General features: G+C 40.0%; 2 protein-coding genes across 5 annotated transcripts; one reads left to right on the forward strand and one right to left on the reverse strand.

Moving 5' to 3' along the window:
- Nucleotides 1-799: 799 nt before the first annotated feature.
- LOC147795562 (uncharacterized) lies at nt 800-1,549 on the reverse strand. The gene is made up of 2 exons (XM_087131606.1): nt 1,475-1,549; nt 800-1,339 (listed from the first exon to the last, which is right to left on the reverse strand). Exons 1-2 carry the CDS (start codon nt 1,547-1,549, stop codon nt 800-802), a joined length of 615 nt encoding a protein of 204 aa, XP_086987732.1.
- Nucleotides 1,550-2,855: 1,306 nt separating this feature from the next.
- LOC147795563 (putative ATP-dependent RNA helicase DHX40) lies at nt 2,856-18,865 on the forward strand. 4 transcript variants are annotated; one of them, XM_087131612.1, is made up of 14 exons: nt 2,910-3,106; nt 5,166-5,330; nt 6,404-6,522; nt 6,911-7,159; nt 11,803-12,001; nt 12,521-12,619; nt 13,452-13,538; nt 13,668-13,739; nt 14,599-14,717; nt 15,105-15,213; nt 16,508-16,687; nt 16,968-17,051; nt 17,827-17,977; nt 18,080-18,865. In XM_087131612.1, the coding sequence occupies exons 3-6, from the start codon at nt 6,421-6,423 to the stop codon at nt 12,601-12,603; spliced, it is 633 nt and encodes a 210-aa protein (XP_086987738.1). In that variant the 5' UTR covers nt 2,910-3,106; nt 5,166-5,330; nt 6,404-6,420; the 3' UTR covers nt 12,604-12,619; nt 13,452-13,538; nt 13,668-13,739; nt 14,599-14,717; nt 15,105-15,213; nt 16,508-16,687; nt 16,968-17,051; nt 17,827-17,977; nt 18,080-18,865. The 4 variants fall into 4 exon arrangements, with proteins under 4 accessions (XP_086987737.1, XP_086987736.1, XP_086987738.1 ...); XM_087131613.1 differs by having other exon boundaries at nt 5,193-5,330; XM_087131610.1 differs by lacking the exon at nt 5,166-5,330 and having other exon boundaries at nt 2,857-3,106.
- The last annotated feature ends 609 nt before the right edge of the window (nt 18,866-19,474 follow it).

Consider the following 19,474-nt stretch of genomic DNA (forward strand, 5'->3'; position numbering starts at 1 on the left):
GCCAAAAGAAACTATAGGTATCAATAACAAAACAAGAAGACAAAGATGATCTTCTATTTTTACTCATTTATGTATGTAGGGCACTACATATGCAATGAATTCTGTGGGGAGATCTAAAGGCTGAGCTCTACACAAATGCAGATTTATTATTACTTAAATGGAGGTTTAATCTGAATACATCAGGGCATATTTGCAGATCTGGTGGCATTTAACAATCAATGCACACTCAGCTAGATGACTTGTTGTTGCCGTAAAATATATCATTGAGAAATGTTGATCTGAGTCATTATGCCTCCCTCTCAAAAAACGTGTCTACATGTAGGTGTAGTCACACCATCTTCAGTAGACCATACTTATAAATGGAAACAACTAGACAAACAACGGCTTGCCAACTCCTGACAAGTTGGTAAATGTGTCCTTGCTGTTGAGTACACTGCTTTAAGTTTGTATTTGCAAAGGTTTGACTCAAGAATCTCCATGGCACGTTTCGAAGGACAACTATATGTTGTGTGACCCTTTCCGGGTCCCTAAATCCAACTATAGTAGCTTAAGGCTGACAAATCAAACTGTTGGTGTGCTAGAATAGCTTTTGAATGATTTATGCAAGAGACCTATCAGAGGTAGTTACATCTAAAAATACTCCTTGGGCAGGGAAAAAATCCAAAATTCATTTACATCTCCCCGGTGCAATCTCATCTTTGAAATTAAATATTCCTGTTCATTAAAGTACAGGACAAGGGTAAACTTAAAATATATAGTTTAATATTGTTGTGAGTAAAGCGGTTCTTTCATTTCAAGGCTAGATTGAGTGTTCAGACTGAATGTCCATACTACCAAGGCAATAGTAAAACCCATCTGGCCGGGGAGGGTCCATCATGGAGCACAGGTGGATGGTATCTATGGGTTGTACACCAATAAATGCTTGTGAGAATTGTTGGTAATGATCAAGGCGTATGGGTGTGTTGTCAAACGCATCAGTTGCCCTCCAATCCACCTTTAGGAGAGTTATATGGGGGCTGAATTTGGGACGATTGCCCGCTAAATTGATTCCTGCCTCAGCCAACCCCACCTGTAGCATCTGGGAGAGTTTAGCCAGAGCCGGGGACTCCTCTGGAGCAGAGTACAGGATGCGGCCGTGAAATTGGTCCAACCCTTGAAACCTGAGCATGGTGACAAGGGAGAGGAGGCTGGAGATGTCTCCCTGGAGCACCTTGAGGACTTGGATGGCCTTGGACATATCCTCCTGGCCGTCCAGGCCCGTTGTGCACAGTGTGAGGTGGAGACGGGCAGTGTCAGTGCGCCAGTTCTCCAGACGTGGCTCCTCATCACAGACTGCATTCTGGATGCGTTAGACACACCTACGGATGACGGGATCGGTGATGCGGATAGCAAAGAAGTAATTGGGGCTGCGTGAAGGTCGCTGCCTCCTCTCTGTTTGTAGTGTAGCATGTTCTTGCTGTGATTCTTCTGTTACTTCCATTCGCTCCTCATTCTCCACTGCATCACATGCCTCCTTCTCCTCAGTGTTCTGGTTCTCTTTTTTGAACATCTCCACAGTGTCCAGAATTGATTTCTGGGCAGTGCTGTAGTTGAGCCAGACCTTCTGGTTGCACTTGCACCACACAGCAATAGTCTCCATCTTTTGGTAACTCCTCAACTTTAAATTCTCCCTCACCCACAAATATTGCACGGAGGGCCTCCAGTTCACTAGACAGATCCTCTGAGAAATGAGAATAAGGGTCCAGAGCCATGATCTGGGATTAATTGCAAGGAATGAAGACATATGCTGTAAAAATGACACTGTATTAATACTTGAATTTGTTAATAAATACTAGAAATCATGGGTGTATGCTGGAATGTCATCCAAGAGTGTTCCACATGTACCATCTGTGAGCTGCCTTGCCTTGTTTCTTGACAATTTTAATGTCATTACTTGCCAGCACTAGTCAGAAGCTGCATATTGTATTTTCATAATAAAAGAAAATTAATATTTATTAACATGTCATCACACAGATGTTCAGGAATTAATAGCTGAAAATTCAAACCAAAGTTTTCAATTAATTCAGCATTTCATTTCTCTGTAAAATAGCTCACATACATGTACTGCATCTGTTGGAAAGCTAGCTTTAGAAATCTTAGCTCGTGAATATAGTTCAATACATGTACATACATGTGCAATGCTCAGACTCAGTGCATTAAACTGACTGGACCAAAATTCCCACTCTCAAAAAAAAAAAATTATTATCATGTTTGCTGCTATCGCTGCCCATGTCCAAATGTTAAGAAGTGATGTCAAAGATGATGTTAAGAGAGTGTCAAAAGAATCCCATCGAAGTATCACAGACAGAGCATGTACTTTAACTTACATGTAGAATGAGTTCAAAGCGAAATCAAGTGTCAAAAGACACCACATGTACATTTAAAAACTTGATTTCATGCGTTTCATTTATTCTTTCATGTCCTTTGATCTAAAAGACTTGACAAGAGGGTGAAACTACCTGAAATTATACAAAGTTAAACGCGCCCTGCCCCCTCATCACTCCTAAGAGTAATAATGCCATGCTCAGCCGACAGTGGTCGGTACCCATTGCTCTGAACCCACCCTTTCCTGTTCACGTCACCGTACCACTGAATCTGATCACACTCCTGCACAGAAAACCTGACGACTTGGGCAAGCAACCCGTGTTTTGTGTTCTGATGAGTGACAACATGATTTCTGATCTTCTTTTATCATGTTTATACAGCCTCTAGCTTCGGAAGACAAAATTGCACCAAACATCGACAAACTTATTGCACAACATAATGAAAAGATGTTTACCGTTGGATACTGTATGTACATGAGTTGTGGTGGAAAGAAGTCCAGGATTCAACTGTTAAATTGATAGCTTTATGTGTAATAATAGTCTGGCGCCTCTACCTTCGCTACGTAACCGATCATTCAAGATGGCAGCCTCCATGACTGACAGTTCCGGTTCTGTTTCGCTTCCAATTCAAAAACACAAAAAAGACATTCTTCAGGCTGTTAAGGATTCACAGTCCCTTATTATTGTTGGCGAAACCGGGAGTGAAAAGTCAACACAACTTCCGCAGTTCCTTTATGAAGCAGGTTTGTTGTTCTTGTTCTCATTTTTGATGTTTTTTCCTAGTAGTACGGTACTAGTACTAGCAGTATTAGGCCTACTACTAGTACTAGGCTTAACCTATCAGTATCAGTAAGCATGGTAAGGCCTGTGCCGCCGGCAAGGTAAGCCTGTAGGCTGGCAGTACAGTTCCAGCGAGGGAGTGATAGCATAAGTAAGGCAAGAGTTCCATACACGGACATCACTCCTTTTCCCTTGCGGTAGTTTATAACATTAGCATGATTAGCCATCTCAAGGTGATAACATACATCCTAAAAAGTCAATTTTAGCAGTGAAAATGTTGAAGCATTTCAAGATTTATTTCATTACAGCATAATAATCACACATAATAATAAAACTTTTAATAAATACATAAATATGATTGAATGATACTACAATACACTTTAGAAAGGATGCTGTAGAGGGGTACCCAATGAAAGCAATGCTTGTAGATTTGGGCCCCGTTTGTAACATTACTTATTAAATTACAAACACACACACACAAAACCACACAAAGACAGACAAAACAAGTAAACATGTAGTTGCAAGTTTGTGTAGCCTGAAACCAGTATGGTATGTTAAATTAAGATATCAGTATTAATTGCAAAAACGCAGAAATGTGTGTATGTGCGAATTACGAATATATATTTAACGAAGAGATCTTGTATATTCTTTTTAAAAGCTGACAGAGTATTTAAATTTCTAAGTGAATCTGATAATGAATTCCATAACTTAGGTCCCTCATATTTAACAGTTCTTTGGGCAAGGATAGTACAGGTTTGTAGGGGGTGAAAATGAAAGGCTAGATGAGTGAAATAGGTGTGTAGGTCAAGATTACGAATGAACATTGCCTGAACAAGAGAAGGTAAGGTATTTGTAGTAAACTGGTACATGAGAGACCAAAGTTAGTGGTAATATATATCCTTAATGTTAAGAGTCCTACACTGAGCAAATAGAGGGTCTGCATGAGCAAATTATGCGAAGAGCCCTTTTCTGTAGAAGTAATAGTCTGTTAAGACTATTTGATGAGGATTGTCCCCAGATAAGTGTACTATAATTCAGGTATGATAAAATCAATGTATACAAATGACCCCAATGTTTGTGGGTATTATGTTACACAAGTAATTAATATGATCCTTCCAAGTTAAACCAGCATCTATATAAACTCCAAGAAATTTAAGACAGCTTTCTAAAATTGAAGTATCATTAATTATAATATCCCCAGCAAATTCATGGGCAGAGTTGTTAAACAGCATATAATAAGTCTAAGTGATATTTAGTGATAATTTGTTAGCCTTAAACCAATTAGCAATAGATTTCAGCTCTAAATTAACATTTTCAGTAAGTGTATTTAAGTCATTTTGTGAGAGAAACAGGTTTGAGTCATCCGCAAATAAAATAAATGAAAAGACATCTGACGATTTAACAAAATCATTAATATAAATTAAAAACAGCAAGGGACCAAGGATTGAGCCTTGTGGAACTCCACAGCTTAATCTTTGTATACATGTATCTGAATTTGACTGTCCAATAGTTAAAAATACTGTCTTCGGTCCAAGAGATAACTTCTAAACCACTACTCCTCGCACGCCATAATAATTCAATTTATACAATAGAATGTCATGATCAATTGTATCAAGAAATATCCCCAGAGTGTGTTTGGAATCATCAATAGCACAAGAAACCTTGTCCAGAAAGTCAAAGATTGCATGAGTAGTAGTATGATTGGTACGGAAACCAAATGGACAGTCAGTTACCAGACTAAATTTATTTAAAAACTTAAGAATACGAATATATACGCATTTTTTGAATATTTTAGAAAAATAGGATAATATTGAAATGGGTCGGTATTGTTGATGCTATTAGGATCACTATTTTTATATACAGGAATTAATTTTGCAATCTTTAATTGTTTAGGAACGATACTACATGAAGTTGTGAAAGAAAGATTAATGATACTGGCCAAGGGTTTACCAATTGCTGAGGAGGAATATTTGATTAACGATGCACTAACTAGGTCATGCCCAACACTTTTTTGTCGTTTAGTTTTCTTATTATGTTAAGAACCTCCAGCTCATCAAGTGGTTTAAAGAAAAAGCTCCTTGTGGAACCTATGGAGATTATCAGGAGTAACATTCCGAGTTGCAGTACAAGTATGTTGAACATGAGAAAAAGCGTTGGATATACCACATTGCGTTAGTGTAAATACAGGTAGGTGATCAGATATATCACTTATTATTATACCTGATTTTGCTGAGGGTAAAACATTTGTTAAAACTTATCAAAAAGTGTGGCAGAAGTATCTGTTGATATAAGCAAGGGCTTGTAGAGAACAGCCTGTAGACAGACAATTGGACTAAGGACAAAAACACTGAAAACAGACAAGAAAAAATGCGACAGTCACTGAACATTCAAAACAGAAGTAAAGAGTTGAAGACAGTGTAAATGAGCAGTAACATGAATAGATACATTTGATGCTAAACTGCATGACCCTGTACCTGTGTACAGTATGTCATTTGGCTACATGGGCTAGCTAATTGCCTTATTTCTGAATACAAATATTAAATCAGCATTAGCCATGATTAGATGTAACTTGATCCCCTGTTCAGCTTTTTTTTAGCAAAGTGTCTTTCGCTGTGAACCAGCCTCACCCATTTTTATACAGCTGGCATTGCATCGGTACCATTCAAAGCATATGCCAATAATGCATCCCTCTTTTTTTCCTAAGTTAGGAAGAGGATAATGATTTGTCACAATTAAGTCCCCCAAACACAATACATGCTATGCACATACATGTACATGGTTGTTAAGCGCAATCTTTACTCTCGCACAAATTTATATTAAGTTGTATTGTTTTGCTTGAAACCTTTCCGTCTTAAAATGTACAGTCTACATTATGTCTCTGGCCTTTTAAGTCAAAATGTGTGAAAAATTTGTTAGTGTTACTGCTATTTCGGTGGAATTTTTTTTTTTCAGGTGTCAGTGATTTCTGATTGAACAGGAAATAGAAGAAAAAAACCTACTCCCAATACCACCATGACTCATGTCTGACAGTTGGAAGGTTTTTAAATCCCCTTACCACTGGAAGCAAGTGTTGTTGCTTCACTGCTTTCTTCATTTTAAAGTCAACTTTAATCAAGCATGATCATACAGAATCTTGTCACCTTGGACACGTTTGTCATATTTCTATTGGAACAGTTAACACTTGTGTATTTGCCGAGTAGACATATTGTGATATCAGTTTGATCTGACGGATTTTTTACGGTGATCATATTAATTTCCAGACACGGCTATCAAGTACATGACCGATGGCTGCCTGCTCAGGGAATTTCTTGAAGACAAGGAGCTAAGTCGATACAGTGTCATCGTTCTGGACGAGGCTCGTGAACGCAGCTTGGACACGGTATGAAACCAAGTTTTTCTACACCTTGCTTTTGTATCATTCAAGTTTTATAATCTGTCTAAACTCATGAAGATCATATCAAAGAAGGTTGCTGATTCTATTTTGTGTATTCAAAAGATAAAGAGTTAGAAACCTACAAACATTCAAACAAAAAAGAACAATGAAAGTATTTCCAAGGATGGATTGCGCCGGGAGGATGTTAACTAAGACATCTGCATTAGTTAGCAGGAAGTCATGGGTTCAAGTCCCATTCGAGTACGCTTGTGGTTTTTTTCACAAGCCTTCGGGGGCAAACACTGAGTATACAATGTTTTAATACACGTTGGGCAAGGGCAAAAATCCCAAATTAATTAACAATGAAAAGATTTTTATCATGGTCTGTCCACAGGACATCCTATTTGGCTTGGTCAAGCAACTCTTCCTAAATTCTCAATCCCCGTCCACCCAAAGAAGGCGAGGCTCCTTAAAGGTCATTGTCACGTCAGCGACCCTTGACCAGGGCAAATTCTCAGACTTCCTCGGGGGTTGCCCGGTCTTTGAAATCCCTGGTAGATTGCATGCGGTCAAGAATATCTACTGCAATCTGATTGAGGAGAGCAACATGCAGAGGGACTTAACAGTCAATTACGTAACCAAGGTAACCATTATCATACTTGATATTTGTTGGAATTAAGATGATACAGTAAAGGCAAATTGTATGGTATAGTTTATTTTCATATCATTCAGAAGATGCATGTGAACATATATCAGAATAATGGAAATTATATGAGAGTTCCAGCGTACAAGCAAATGTTTGTATAAGATCGGGAACTGGTACCCACAAATGAAATAAATGGGTTAATACGTATACAGTACAAGTCAAATTCTATCATTAAACGAAGTACATAAGCTATTTCAGTTTCGTGAAAAGATGATGGTACTTTCCCATTCAGTGACACTTTGTCTCTTGTCACTTGTAATAACTCCTGGTTGGAGTATGTAAACTCGTGCCTTTTTATGTCCAATATTATGGATTATGGACGGACATACATGTACTGTAAGAACGAGACCAATCATTGGGTTTTTTTGTCAATTGACTGGTGGTGCGAGTAGAGGACTGTTTTTTAAGTCCTCTTGATACCAAGAGCATGCTTTCGTCCTTTCGTATGGGACTCATCAGTTGCAATGTGGGTGATTCCGGGAGCGGAATCGTACAAACTCGCATGTAATTTATGGTTGATAGGCCAAGAATGGGTAACTACTTGTGTAGTAGTAGAGAATTAGAGCAGCCATTTTATTGCATTTTGGTTTGTTCGGCAAATAGGGAGAGCAGTATATTTAGTGTTTCGTCTTCTTCTGGTTGTTGGTAAAAGCCCGAGTCAGTTGGGATTGGATTGGGCTACGTTATATTAGACGGTAGTTTAGCTCTCACTAGTTTTTCTCTGATGTTTTGAGCTTTTTTGAAAGCAATGAATGGGGGTTCCGGAAAGATTTCCGAGAGTAGTCCATTGCTTTGAATGAGGTGCCAGTGTTTGTTTATAGCTCGGTGAAGATCACGGTGGTTAATGGCTGGGTTGTAGGTGGTAACGAAGACTTGTTTGTTTTGGTTCTTGTGCTTTGTTACATCCTTTGTATTGTTTATTAGCCTTGGTCGTTCGGCATGTGAGACTTTGGATGTTGCTTCGATTTCTGTCGGGGTGTATCCTCTGTTGAGTAGTTTGTCCGAAAAAGATTTGACCTTGAGTTTGAAATCCTCCTCGTTGGTAGTGTTCCTGGTGTAACGGAGGGTTTCGCCATATGTGAATGCCCGGAATGTGTGGGGTGGGTGGGGGGAAGTTTTATGGAGATTCTGGAATGTTTCCGTGGATTTTGTGTAGACCTTTGTGTCTAGAATACCCGTTTTACGGAAGCATTTTCCTTAGAAAGTAGTGAGGTCAAGGTAGTTTATTGTTGTTTCGGAGGCCTCGTATGTGAACTTCAGAGTTGGGTGAAGTTCGTTCATGTGAGCAACGAATTTTTGAAATTGGTTTACATTTCCGTTGTAGATGACTAGTATGTCGTCTCTATATCGCTTCCATGTGAGGATGTTGCGTGCTTCGAGGAGTATTTCGTTCTCAAATTTATGAAGGGTAATATCACAAATTTCTGGGCTGGCTGTAGAGCCCATGGCACATCCAATTTTCTGGAGAAAGAATTTGTTTCCGAAGCGGAAACACTTAAGGCCCAGGATGAGTTCCAGAAGTAATTGGACATATGTTGAGTTGGGTTTGTGATAGTGTAATTATAGTTGGATTTGTCCAGAGCATCACATACGCATTGGATTGCTTCTGCTTGACGGACATTTGTGTACATTGAAACAACATCAATGCTTGTTATTAGGACGTTTTGTGGAAAGGATGTTCCTTCCAATTTGCGCAATAAATCGGCTGTGTCGCGGACATACATGTATGTTGGTTGCACGGTTACTATGGGAAGGAGAAAGTAGTCTACATGTATGTATTCTGAGATTTTTGATGTTGGGCTTGCGCATCTGCTTATGATTGGGCGTCCAACAAAGGGTTCTCCCAGTGGCGGGGTTTTATGTATTTTAGGGAGAAAATACATGATTGGACATTGGCATTTCTGTGGAAGTGGATCTAAATATCTCAGAGTGGCATTGTCGATTTGGTTGTTGTTTCTCATTTCAATGAGCTTGTTGTGAACCAGGGTTGTGGTTTGCGGGTTTATGTCTTGGTCCAATTCAGTGTAAAGGTGGCACTCAAGATGGTGGTAACCCACTTCAAGGTAATCCTGGATATCCATAATGCATTTACCTCTGCCCTAGTCATAGGGTTTAATTACGATGTCCGGGTTGTTTTTAAGCCTTCTTAGAGCGGCGAGTTCAGATTTGGAAATGTTGTTTTGTCGATATCGTAGTCTGATGTGGGCAAGTTTGAATTTGGTGGCTTCCAAGTATTGTTCTCGTGTTGCACTAGGTGTGGATTTTGGATGCCAAGTTGATTGAAGTTTGAAAGGATGGTTGATGGATCGTTTGTTGTGCAATTCTGAGTTTTCAGTTGAAGGCATTTATGTCTTTTATAAGCGTGGTGCAGTTTGGTTTAGCGGGGGTGGGAACGAAGTTGAGACCTTTTCCTAAAGCGATCTTTTCCGTGTGTGTTAATGTTGCTTTGGATAGGTTGGTTCTGAACGTTTCAAATTGTTCCGCTAATCGATTTATGCGGTTGGATTTGGTGATTTTGGCTTTGGCTCGGTAAGTAGTGGAGAAACAGTTCTTTTTGATTTGACTGAGTGTTCTCTTCTTTTCTCTGTTTAGTTTTCTTTTGGCCATTGCTTTGATTGACTTGGTTAACTCAAGGAATCTCGTTTAAAGTATATGGTTGTATTCCTCAGTTCACTATGTGTGAAGTGAAAGTAAAGGGAATACTTGTGGGTTCAGATTATAATTCCTTTATTCAGATGGTGGTTATATATGACAGCATTGGCTGAAAAAATTCTCTTTTATAGAAGTGGTGGTCTTGAAAAAGACCGGTTGGCTAGAAGAGATTTTTCTTATTTTTGGTGTTTCCTCTTCACTCCTTTTGGTTGGGTTTTGGCCGAGTGAAGTACTCAAACAGGTTACAGGCTGTGGTGTGATCTTGGCCGTGGAGTTCTTCACCGATGGTTTGGAGGCCTCTCGTCTGGCAACGGTGAGTTGTTCCTCCATCTTGACCAGCTGCTGTTGGTATTCTTCAGCAGTGATCTTGGTGAAGAGTAGCGCCGTGCAGTTCTGTAGCTTCTCCCAGCGTTTGAATAAGGAATCCTGGAACTTCAATGTGTGGTGAGGCCGAGGTGGGCGCACCCTGACGTCAATGTAGCTTGGTGGTTTTTTTGCTTCAATGGCCTTCACCCGTTTAAATTGTGTGTCAGTTAAGTGGTGTGATTGTTGTGAGACTTGTTCTTTGCTGGTTGACGGTGGATCAGGGGACTGTATGTCCAGTGATAGGAGAAGTGAATCGTCCTCACTGGATGTATCTGGGGCCTGTTGTTGTCCCCAGGGGATGTCCAAGTCGGAGCTGAAGGTGGAACTCGGCAGTTGGCCTTGATCTTGTTCTTGCCCGAAGATTTGTTCAGCTTAGACATGTTGTCTGAATGGTTGTGAAGTGGCCAGATAGGTGTTTATAGATTGTTGGTTGTGTAATGTGGCAGAGGATGGGCTGAAGTGTAACAAAAGAACTGTGCGTTGTGATTGGTCAGTGCATTGTCCAAAAGGTGCGCTGATGTGCTAAGTAAGTGGAATCCCAGTGTTTTCGGCTGGTGTGTGTGTTTCTTTTTGGGTAACAAATTGCTTTTTTGAGGGTTGGGTTTGGGTAAGATGTGACCGGAAGTTGTGGATAAGGGAAACTGTTGTTTTAGTTTGGTTTGTTGGTTTTTTGGTGAAAATCATGCTCAAATCGTAGCCGATTTGCGGATTATGGTAGTTTTTCGCTGAAATGTTGGCGTTTCCCAGTGGTTTGTTAGTTTCATATTTATATCCGGTGTGAGGAGTTTGCTTATTGTAGGTTACCCGATTGCTGGTTTAGTTATGTGTACCCAAAATGTGGTCGGTTAGTGTGGGCGATTATATTTTCCGAATGCAGAAATAGGGTGGAATTCTAAAGATCTTGGGGTGCGAATGTGTTCGTGTTTGCAGCCGAGATCGATGGTTCAAGTCTGTGGTCGTACTCGGCGAACAGTTAACAGAGAGGGAAGTAACCTGAAGATACCTTGCTTGCTAAACAAGACGGTATTCTCGGGCACTTTGTGTGACCATCGACCCACAATAGCCTCTAAAGGGGCAAGGAGTAGGTCAATGAAGTGTGAAAAGATGATGGTACTTTCCCATTCAGTGATACTTCGTCTCTGGTGACTTGCAATAACTCCTGGTTGGAGCAAAATGTAATATTCATATTCATATAAACATCCGTGTTTTGCATAAATAATAATAAGGAATCAATGATTACAAGCCTTGTGCTTCAGTCGGTAATTCCAAAGTTTGGAGATTTGGAATGTATTCAACAGAAACTTTAGATTGACAAAGATATCAAAATTTATTTTATTTTCTGGTAATTTCAATCTCTTCTCTGCATTTAAAAAATGATTACTCGAACCGACCATGGTTGCATACTTCCCAGTTTGACATTCAGTGAAGAAAACTCAGTTCCCATCTTAAACTTGATCTCTTTGTTGTTTTTATAACTTGAATATTCAAAAGTGATCACTCGAAACTGTTGGTGTTGGCAGTGTCCTGATATTTGATTAGGCAAACTTTGTTAATCTGTTTAGGTTGTGGACACCGTTCTTGATATTCACTTGGAGCAAAAGCAAGGAGATATCCTGGTATTTCTGACTGGTCAGCCAGAGATTGAAAAAGCCTGTGACATTATCTTTAAGAAGTCAGAGCGGATTGATTACCGGCACGATATCAGAGACCCGACAGTAGAAGCCCTCATGGTCTTACCAGGCTATGGATCCATGGCAACTGGTGAGTGTTGACACATATTTGTGATGGTTTCAATTGCTGGCCTTGTGCAAAATTAGTAAATAAACAAGAAATTATATTGGGTTGTACCAGGTGTTTGAAAATTTGCTCTAGGAAAATTTGATGGGAATGGTTTTATTCTAGGACCTGTAACCATTGTAACCAACTTCTCTGCTTCCCAGGCCTCTTTATTTAGAACACCTCCAGCCCCAGTCAAGTCCACCCCTCCCTAAGCCAAGGCTAAAGGGAAAAACGCTATTTCATTTTCAATTCATTGAACGTTTCTGCTGAAACTGCCAACTCGTATATTTTTCCACAGACTTATAAATATGCTGTTTTTGATGGCCATCCACAGAATAGTTTTATCCCTTGCCATGTTGTTATAATGCTCTCTCTGAAACTGCATGAGAACATGGAAACATCCGGTTCGCACAGACCACTCCACTTCAATGTCAAATTGAAAACGCCTTACGCTAGTCACCTAGTCACTTGGTGGAGTATTGTCTTATTTCACCTTTCTAGATGCTCAAAGACGGATATTTCACCCAGCAGAGATGGCGTTAGGAAGTGCGTGGTTGCTACCAACATTGCAGGGACGTCATTGACAATAGACGGCATAAAGTAAGAAAAACTTCATTCATTTTATTGAACGACTGGAGTCTAATATTGAACATGATGTCTCGCTGCTACTTTGCTGCTTTTTCCAAGCTCCACTTTGTCTCATTTTTTTTAGATTCCTTTCGAGCCTTGCAATCAGTTTCAAATGTTAATGTTGGAAAAGCACAAAACTTAAGCCTCACATCAGATACATGTAGTTTGATGTGTCTGTTTCAGAAAATGTAGCTGCATTGGGCATAAGGGCCTTGACTGTGCAAACTTTACTTTGTAAAACCAAAGATGAAGAGGGAGACAGACCGGCATTGTAGTCAAGACCACTTAAGACTTTCAAAAGACCACACAAGACCAGCACAAGATCGACACAAGACCTCCAGTCTGTATAAGAAATGAGATCAAGGGGCACCCCCAACATGTTCAATCACTATACACACTCTAGAATATTGTTACCTAACGCATCCCCCCTAAGAGTCTGAAAAGAATTCCTTAGAATCCAGTGAAACAATGACCGACACAAAGTGGTGGGGGGCGGGTCCTCTCCGTTTCATATCTTGCTTCATATGCCAGTTTGAATTCAAGTCATAAGCTATTCAAATGAACTGCAACTAAGGCATTCCTTTGTCATTGTTCACATTTGTTACTCGTGACTGGTCTTGTGACTGGTCTTTTGTCTGTTCTTGTGGTGATCTCAACTGCAACACTCAGACAGACAAAATTTGGAAATCAGTCCAAGTCTGTTGAATGTTGATTGGCCGGTTGTGGAATGAAGCCTTGGGTTTTTTTCTTGTTTATAATTGTGTTACAAATTACTATTTTATGTCTGTTTGAATTTTGACAGATATGTTGTGGACAGTGGCTTTGTTAAGCAGTTATCTTTCAACCCTCAGACAGGACTGGATGCACTGCAGATAGTCCCTATCTCAAGGTGATCTTGATACTATTGTTACTGAGTGGGGGGAGAAAAGTCGCTGCTTCGTGAGAAAGGCTCGATTAGAAAAAAAATCTAGTTTATAGTGACGTCAAACAAAATGCTCTGTGCTGTGTTTGTATCCAGATCCGAAGCTGTATAAAGATCGGGGAGAGCTGGTAGAACAGCGCCGGGGAAGTGCTACAGAATATACACCAAGTAAGAGTTGTTGCTGTGCGCCTCCATCTCAAAGCCTGCTTTATCCTGGCAAATCAGCTGGGAATAAACTTCTCCCTTGCTAGTTAGTAGTTTTTACCTACTCATGGTTAGCAAAAGAATAATTCACTAAGTCTTACAAAAATCTCACTCAGCTTTCAAAACACAACATAATAAAAACTGCTAAATACTAAAATGAAAATACCGCCCTCTTTATTACAAATGGGTTATGAGTACAGTTTCAAGCAAACCAGTTGCCAATCTAGAGTGAACTTTCCACCAACCTTGGTTGCCCGTACAGTTGCTAATCAACAAAGAGTGTGTGCTTTTCCACAAGCCTGGGAATCATGGAGTTATGATTAAGTGGCGACTGCAAGGTGATGAAAGTCTCCCCATATCACCAAATATGGTTATAACTTTTTCCAACGGGCCAATTTGGCAAAGATTCCATGTAGTCCTCACCCCAGGCATACACCACAAGCCTGTAGACTCCCATTGGTTAGACCCCAACCACTGCAGAGTAAGGAGTGTTGAAAGATCAGTAACCCCTAAGGGCCCATGTGGTCACTCTCAGCATAGAGCTACAAACCCAACTGGAGCTCATTATTTACAGACATGTGCTGATAGGTCACAGCTGTTTGGGGTGTGACTGGTCTTACTGTACTTCCACAGCAGCATAATGAAATGTAGTAAGAGAGGGGACCTGAGGGATGTGTCAGCTGCCATGAAACAGTGGTACAGGTTCAGGCATAACCCGGAAACTGACCTGGAGACCCAAATCGCCACATGGAGTAACGGTGTTAGTTTGTGGGAGTGGCTCGTGGGAAAACAGAATATAATTGTATTCAACCTTTTTTGACAGGAGATGCCGAGAAACAGAAAGAAGCGGCCAATTAAGGCTCACGCAACACTTGCCAAGATGGCTGGAAGCAACAATGACTTTGCCACACTCCTTGCCGTGTACAGACGTTATGCTGACAGGTTGGTGTGGGTTGCATGCTGCCATTAAGTCTTTGCAAGTGCCTTGCCGTTAACTGAAGTGGGTGTTTCAAGCAATCAGCCCCCAACCTTGAGGTTGGCTTGTTAATCAGCAATGCTTTGTGTTAAACACAGTTTAGAGCAAAAGTAGGATTGATATGAAAATCATTTCCTGTTGTACTCTTTTCTTGCTTTCTTTCCTAAAACAGTGAGAAGTGCAGCAACTGAATTTGAGTTCCTTTTTTTCAGTTTTTAACCATTTTCCCTCTTTATTCTTTCATATTGCTTGAACAGGACAACATCAGTGTCAATGTTTCTATTCAGGGAAAACCTGCCCTAACCTCACAGATCATCACATTGAGACATTTATGTGATTTTATTCTTTCCCAGTGAGTCTCCCTCGTCATGGTGCCGAAGGAACTACATACACTTGAGAGCAGTCAAGACAGCATCCAGCATCCACAAACAGCTGGAAAACATCTTGAACGGGCAACTGAAGGTACAATGCTACCAAATAATGATGCAAGATTGTCACTGTGAAGTTTTTAGTGAAGCCCCTAGTAAATAGAGCCTTTTTCCAAGTACCCGAGTAAATTTCAGTAGACTTGAAGCTGTGAGTGGCTGATGAAACGTCTAGTAACAATATGGTTATGTCCCAAATACTGATTAAACACTGTGAATACTTGAACACTTATACCTGACACTTAAACACGTACATCGGAACACGACTATGGAAATTTCTTACGTGACATAACATAAAGGGCGAAGGCATTACAGGAAGTGTACCCTATGTGTTGTTGTGGTTTTTTAAATCTGTGTATTTGCATCGGCAGTTTCAGAATGTTGAGAGAGTTTGAAGGCGAGCGTTTCCACGCACATCCGTGTCAACTGAACACTGACCGTCAAAAGTAATGTGACTGAAAATCCTCTTTAACAAGGTCCTTGGGAATTAAACAGTTTTTCTTGTTACAACAAGTACATGTCTGTGTACCTTTGTTATCAATAAGGCAAAACAAAGATTGGGGACCTTAAACTTGTCCCTGTTATAAACAAGACTTTATACGAACAATGCTCTTCTTATCAGGGTTCAAATGTACCATACTTTCTTGCTTTTCATTAATACCACCTTGAGTGTCAATATTCTTGGCAGACTGAATAAAAAACTTCATTCCCGTTCTGGTTTGTTGGTTTGAGGTTTAAAGGGTGTATCTGTACAGTTGAGTCGGCAAATAAATATCCATTAGGACACATCCCACCAGCCTGCGCATTGTGTGGATTGTCCAAACATGTCATTGTTAACCCATCTTTGAATATCTCTCGTGAAGTGCAAATAATGATGTTTGCAGGTAACGCCTTCCAATCCTTAACAGATGATGGGGGGAAAACTACTTCCAAAGGTTTGAGTAGAGGATCAGATTTGACGAAACTGTTTATGGTGTTTCCTTGAGTGGTATTTCTGCCATGTTATTTTCCATCTTGTAAATCAGGCTGAGTTTCTTATTTTCCCTCTCGTTTCCAAGGACTCCCAGCCAATAATCTTGAGCGTTTTAGTGGCTGTTCCTGGTGTATTTTTGTAATTGCCTTTTGCGAAAACGTGCTGCTTGTCTCTGTATAGCTTCGTGATGTTTTTCTTTTGATATACTCTAGGACAGGCTGTATCTGTTATCTGTATATTTTCCCCTCTCGCCCCTCCGCAGAGCTAGATAATTTCCAATCTTATCCATCTGAATCAAACAAAGGCTGCTTTTGTATTGACCCTGCATTAACACAAGATTTTTTTCCTTTTTTGTCAGTTGTAGTCGTCTGCTTTCCCCGAAGAGAAGGTGTCATCGAGCTCCACCCACGGTGATTTGTTGAGTCGGTCCCTATGTGCAGGGTTCTTCTGTAATGTTGCCAGGAAGGCACCATCAGGACAAGGCTTCTGAACCATGGAAGGACACGGCACAACACTTTTTATCCATCCGTCATCACAAGTAATATACCTAATTCAATGCAACCAATACAGATTAACTTTGTGAACAAAAGTTTCTATATATTTTCTTGTTGAATGTTCATTTTCTGTCACAGTTGCCAGTTTAATAATAGACCGCCAGGAACTGTGCATTTATTGAGAAAACCCATCATGTCAGTGTTTTCAAATACTGCCATTGGTGATACACACCCAGCAAAACCATAAGCTAATTTCAAAACTTGTTTTAGACAAAGTTAATGACTCAAGTTTCCCACTGTCATGGCGTTCGTCTGATTTCCTAGTTATTTGGCCGAGAGGACCTAGACTGGATCATACACCATGAGGTTGTCTGGACGTCCAAAGTCTACATGAGAACTGTCTGCTCGGTATGTACAACATCCTTTACAAAATTTGGGGCAAACCCCCTTCTTGGACTAACCAAATGCTTCTGCACATTTATTTCCTTGCATTATTACGTGATTCCCTTTGAGTGTGTGGCTGTTTGAGTAAATGACCAGGCAATTAGGTTTAGTAGGACCTTTGGATAGTTAGGTTTTATTGTTCTCTGTCAAATCCAGTTTTTGTCCATATGCATACTACCAAAACCTTTTTTTGTAAGGAAGCATAGTCGAACACATATTTATAACAAGGAGTATCGTAGGTTCCAAGTCTTTGTTTTTCTTTGTGTTCGGGTTCTGATAAGTCTTAGTCTTAACCCTAACCCCCGAGGGTATATGTAGAGTTATATGGAAATCGGAGGATTGGAGACTCTTAGGAAAAAGGACCTTGTAACAGTGTTCTAATGTATGTAAGTGAGTAGTCATTGCCTGAGAAAGGTGTACAATGTATTCCCACTACCTCCCTCCCCTTGTCAAACCAGCCTGTGGCTCCTGTGTTAACTCAAGTCTCAAGATCAGTCTCTGTGTGATGACTCCCAGGGAACACGGGCGTGGTGACTCGCAAAACTGGGGGAAAATGAACAAACTAAACTTATATTAAAAAAGATCCATTTTGTGGCTCTTGTGAATTTTGAACTTTTTTCTCAAATGTGAAATGGAAACCTGCTGCAAACTGCTTGCTGACTGCAGTGACCAACATCAACAAGACAAATCAACAAGCAGAATCTTTCTTAAGTGCTTGTCTGTTTCATTGAATGATCAGGCAAAGTATGAGTGGATTAAGGAGCTGTTGCCACGGTTACACCAACTTGATGTGTACGCCTTGAGTGGATGTCTTGCACCCAAGATTTCTGATGAAACTGACATTGTCGAAGCGGAGTTCTCTGACAGAACTGCTATTGAACAGCCCAAATGTGAGATCCTTTCTACAAAATTATAAAGTTTATAGATTAATGATAGAATGTGCTTTTCAATTTGAAACACTAAACTCCTGTACTCTTTTTTTTCTCACACAGCTGAGAAGTCAGGAGAGACGCGGGTTCAGATCAGCATAAGAAATAGCGAGGACTCTGTGGCAGAGGCAAGGAAGCGCTATTTAGAGCGCAAAAAAGCCAAACTTCATAGATGATCAGATGACTTTGCCCTGGCTGGCTCTGTATTGAGGAGACACTTTGAGACCAACTTGTGGGATAAAACTTTGCCCCACATGGAATTGAACACATCATGAAACGAAAGGCCTAGGAGAGTTGATTTCCTTTGTAAAAAATGTGTTCAGTATTCATTGCAAAAACAGTGCACTGTACATGTACTTGTCCAAATGTTGATTTGGAACCTATTTCGTTAAAAAAACAATTACAGTATTTCTCTGATTCGACCCTCATAGTTTTGGGGAAAGGCTTAATGATCAGTTTGGGAGATGTATTCATTTACATATACAGAGTATTATGAAAGCGTTATTTTTGTAAATGCTGGTTTTGTATACTGGTTGGCTCATTGCATTTTTATAATTAATTTATATTATGGAAACGGTGATATTGAAATACATATAATTGTGTGCTTTGATACATGTACTTGAAAAGTATGGCTGCTATGGCCTAGAAAGTATTGACATGTATTACATGTAGTTGTAAGCCCAAGTTGCTTACAACTAAGCTTAGATTTATACATGTACACTCAACTCTCTGAACACTGTCATACTTGCATATGTACCAAATTACATATACTGTACTGTTAAGAATTTTTCAAATCCCCAGTTTTCTTGAATTTTTTCCCCGGAAGGAATTAAACATTTTGGAAAAAGAGGGAAAGGCAATTTCTGGTGTATTTCATTTCGAAAAGTATCAAAATGTAACGACCCTCTGAACAGCCAGACAGGTTCATGCTCCCTTGTCTTCTTTAGGCATTTTATTTAATTTTCTACCATCCACACAGCTGTACCGCCTTCCCCATTACTATTACCATTTTAAAATTGGCGGGCAGCGAGGAAAAGGAAAGTAGAATAAAATAGATAAATCCTAGAGAGGGCGCTGTTATGAAAACATGCTTACGGTTCAGAAGATGTTGGGTCTCTCAACCACCGACAGCGCACTTTGCATTGTAGACTCTTGCAAAGTAAACAACGCTACCTTCACGTTCAGCTCAGGAACAGGTGAAGTCTAGTGCCTATGTTTACACTCAAATGCGAGGGCGGGAAATACAGGCATGACAGGGGTGCAAATTTCTTTCGTTACTTTTGAAGTGGCTCTCACAAATTGCGCGCGTTTCTGCAGGGCATATTGCAACAACGAAAGATAGAGTTGTTAAAATGTGTCGGATGATTCACCGAGACCATAATAGATTTTTACGTTCTCATGTAGGCCTAAATATGGTATTTTCTTTTATTCACTCCTATATATGCGCAAGTTTCCGTT

This window comes from Acanthaster planci, unplaced genomic scaffold (genome assembly GCF_054643075.1).
Source record: "Acanthaster planci isolate LZ-2023a unplaced genomic scaffold, COTS_SCS Contig4, whole genome shotgun sequence".
In the NCBI taxonomy this organism is placed as follows: domain Eukaryota; kingdom Metazoa; phylum Echinodermata; class Asteroidea; order Valvatida; family Acanthasteridae; genus Acanthaster; species Acanthaster planci.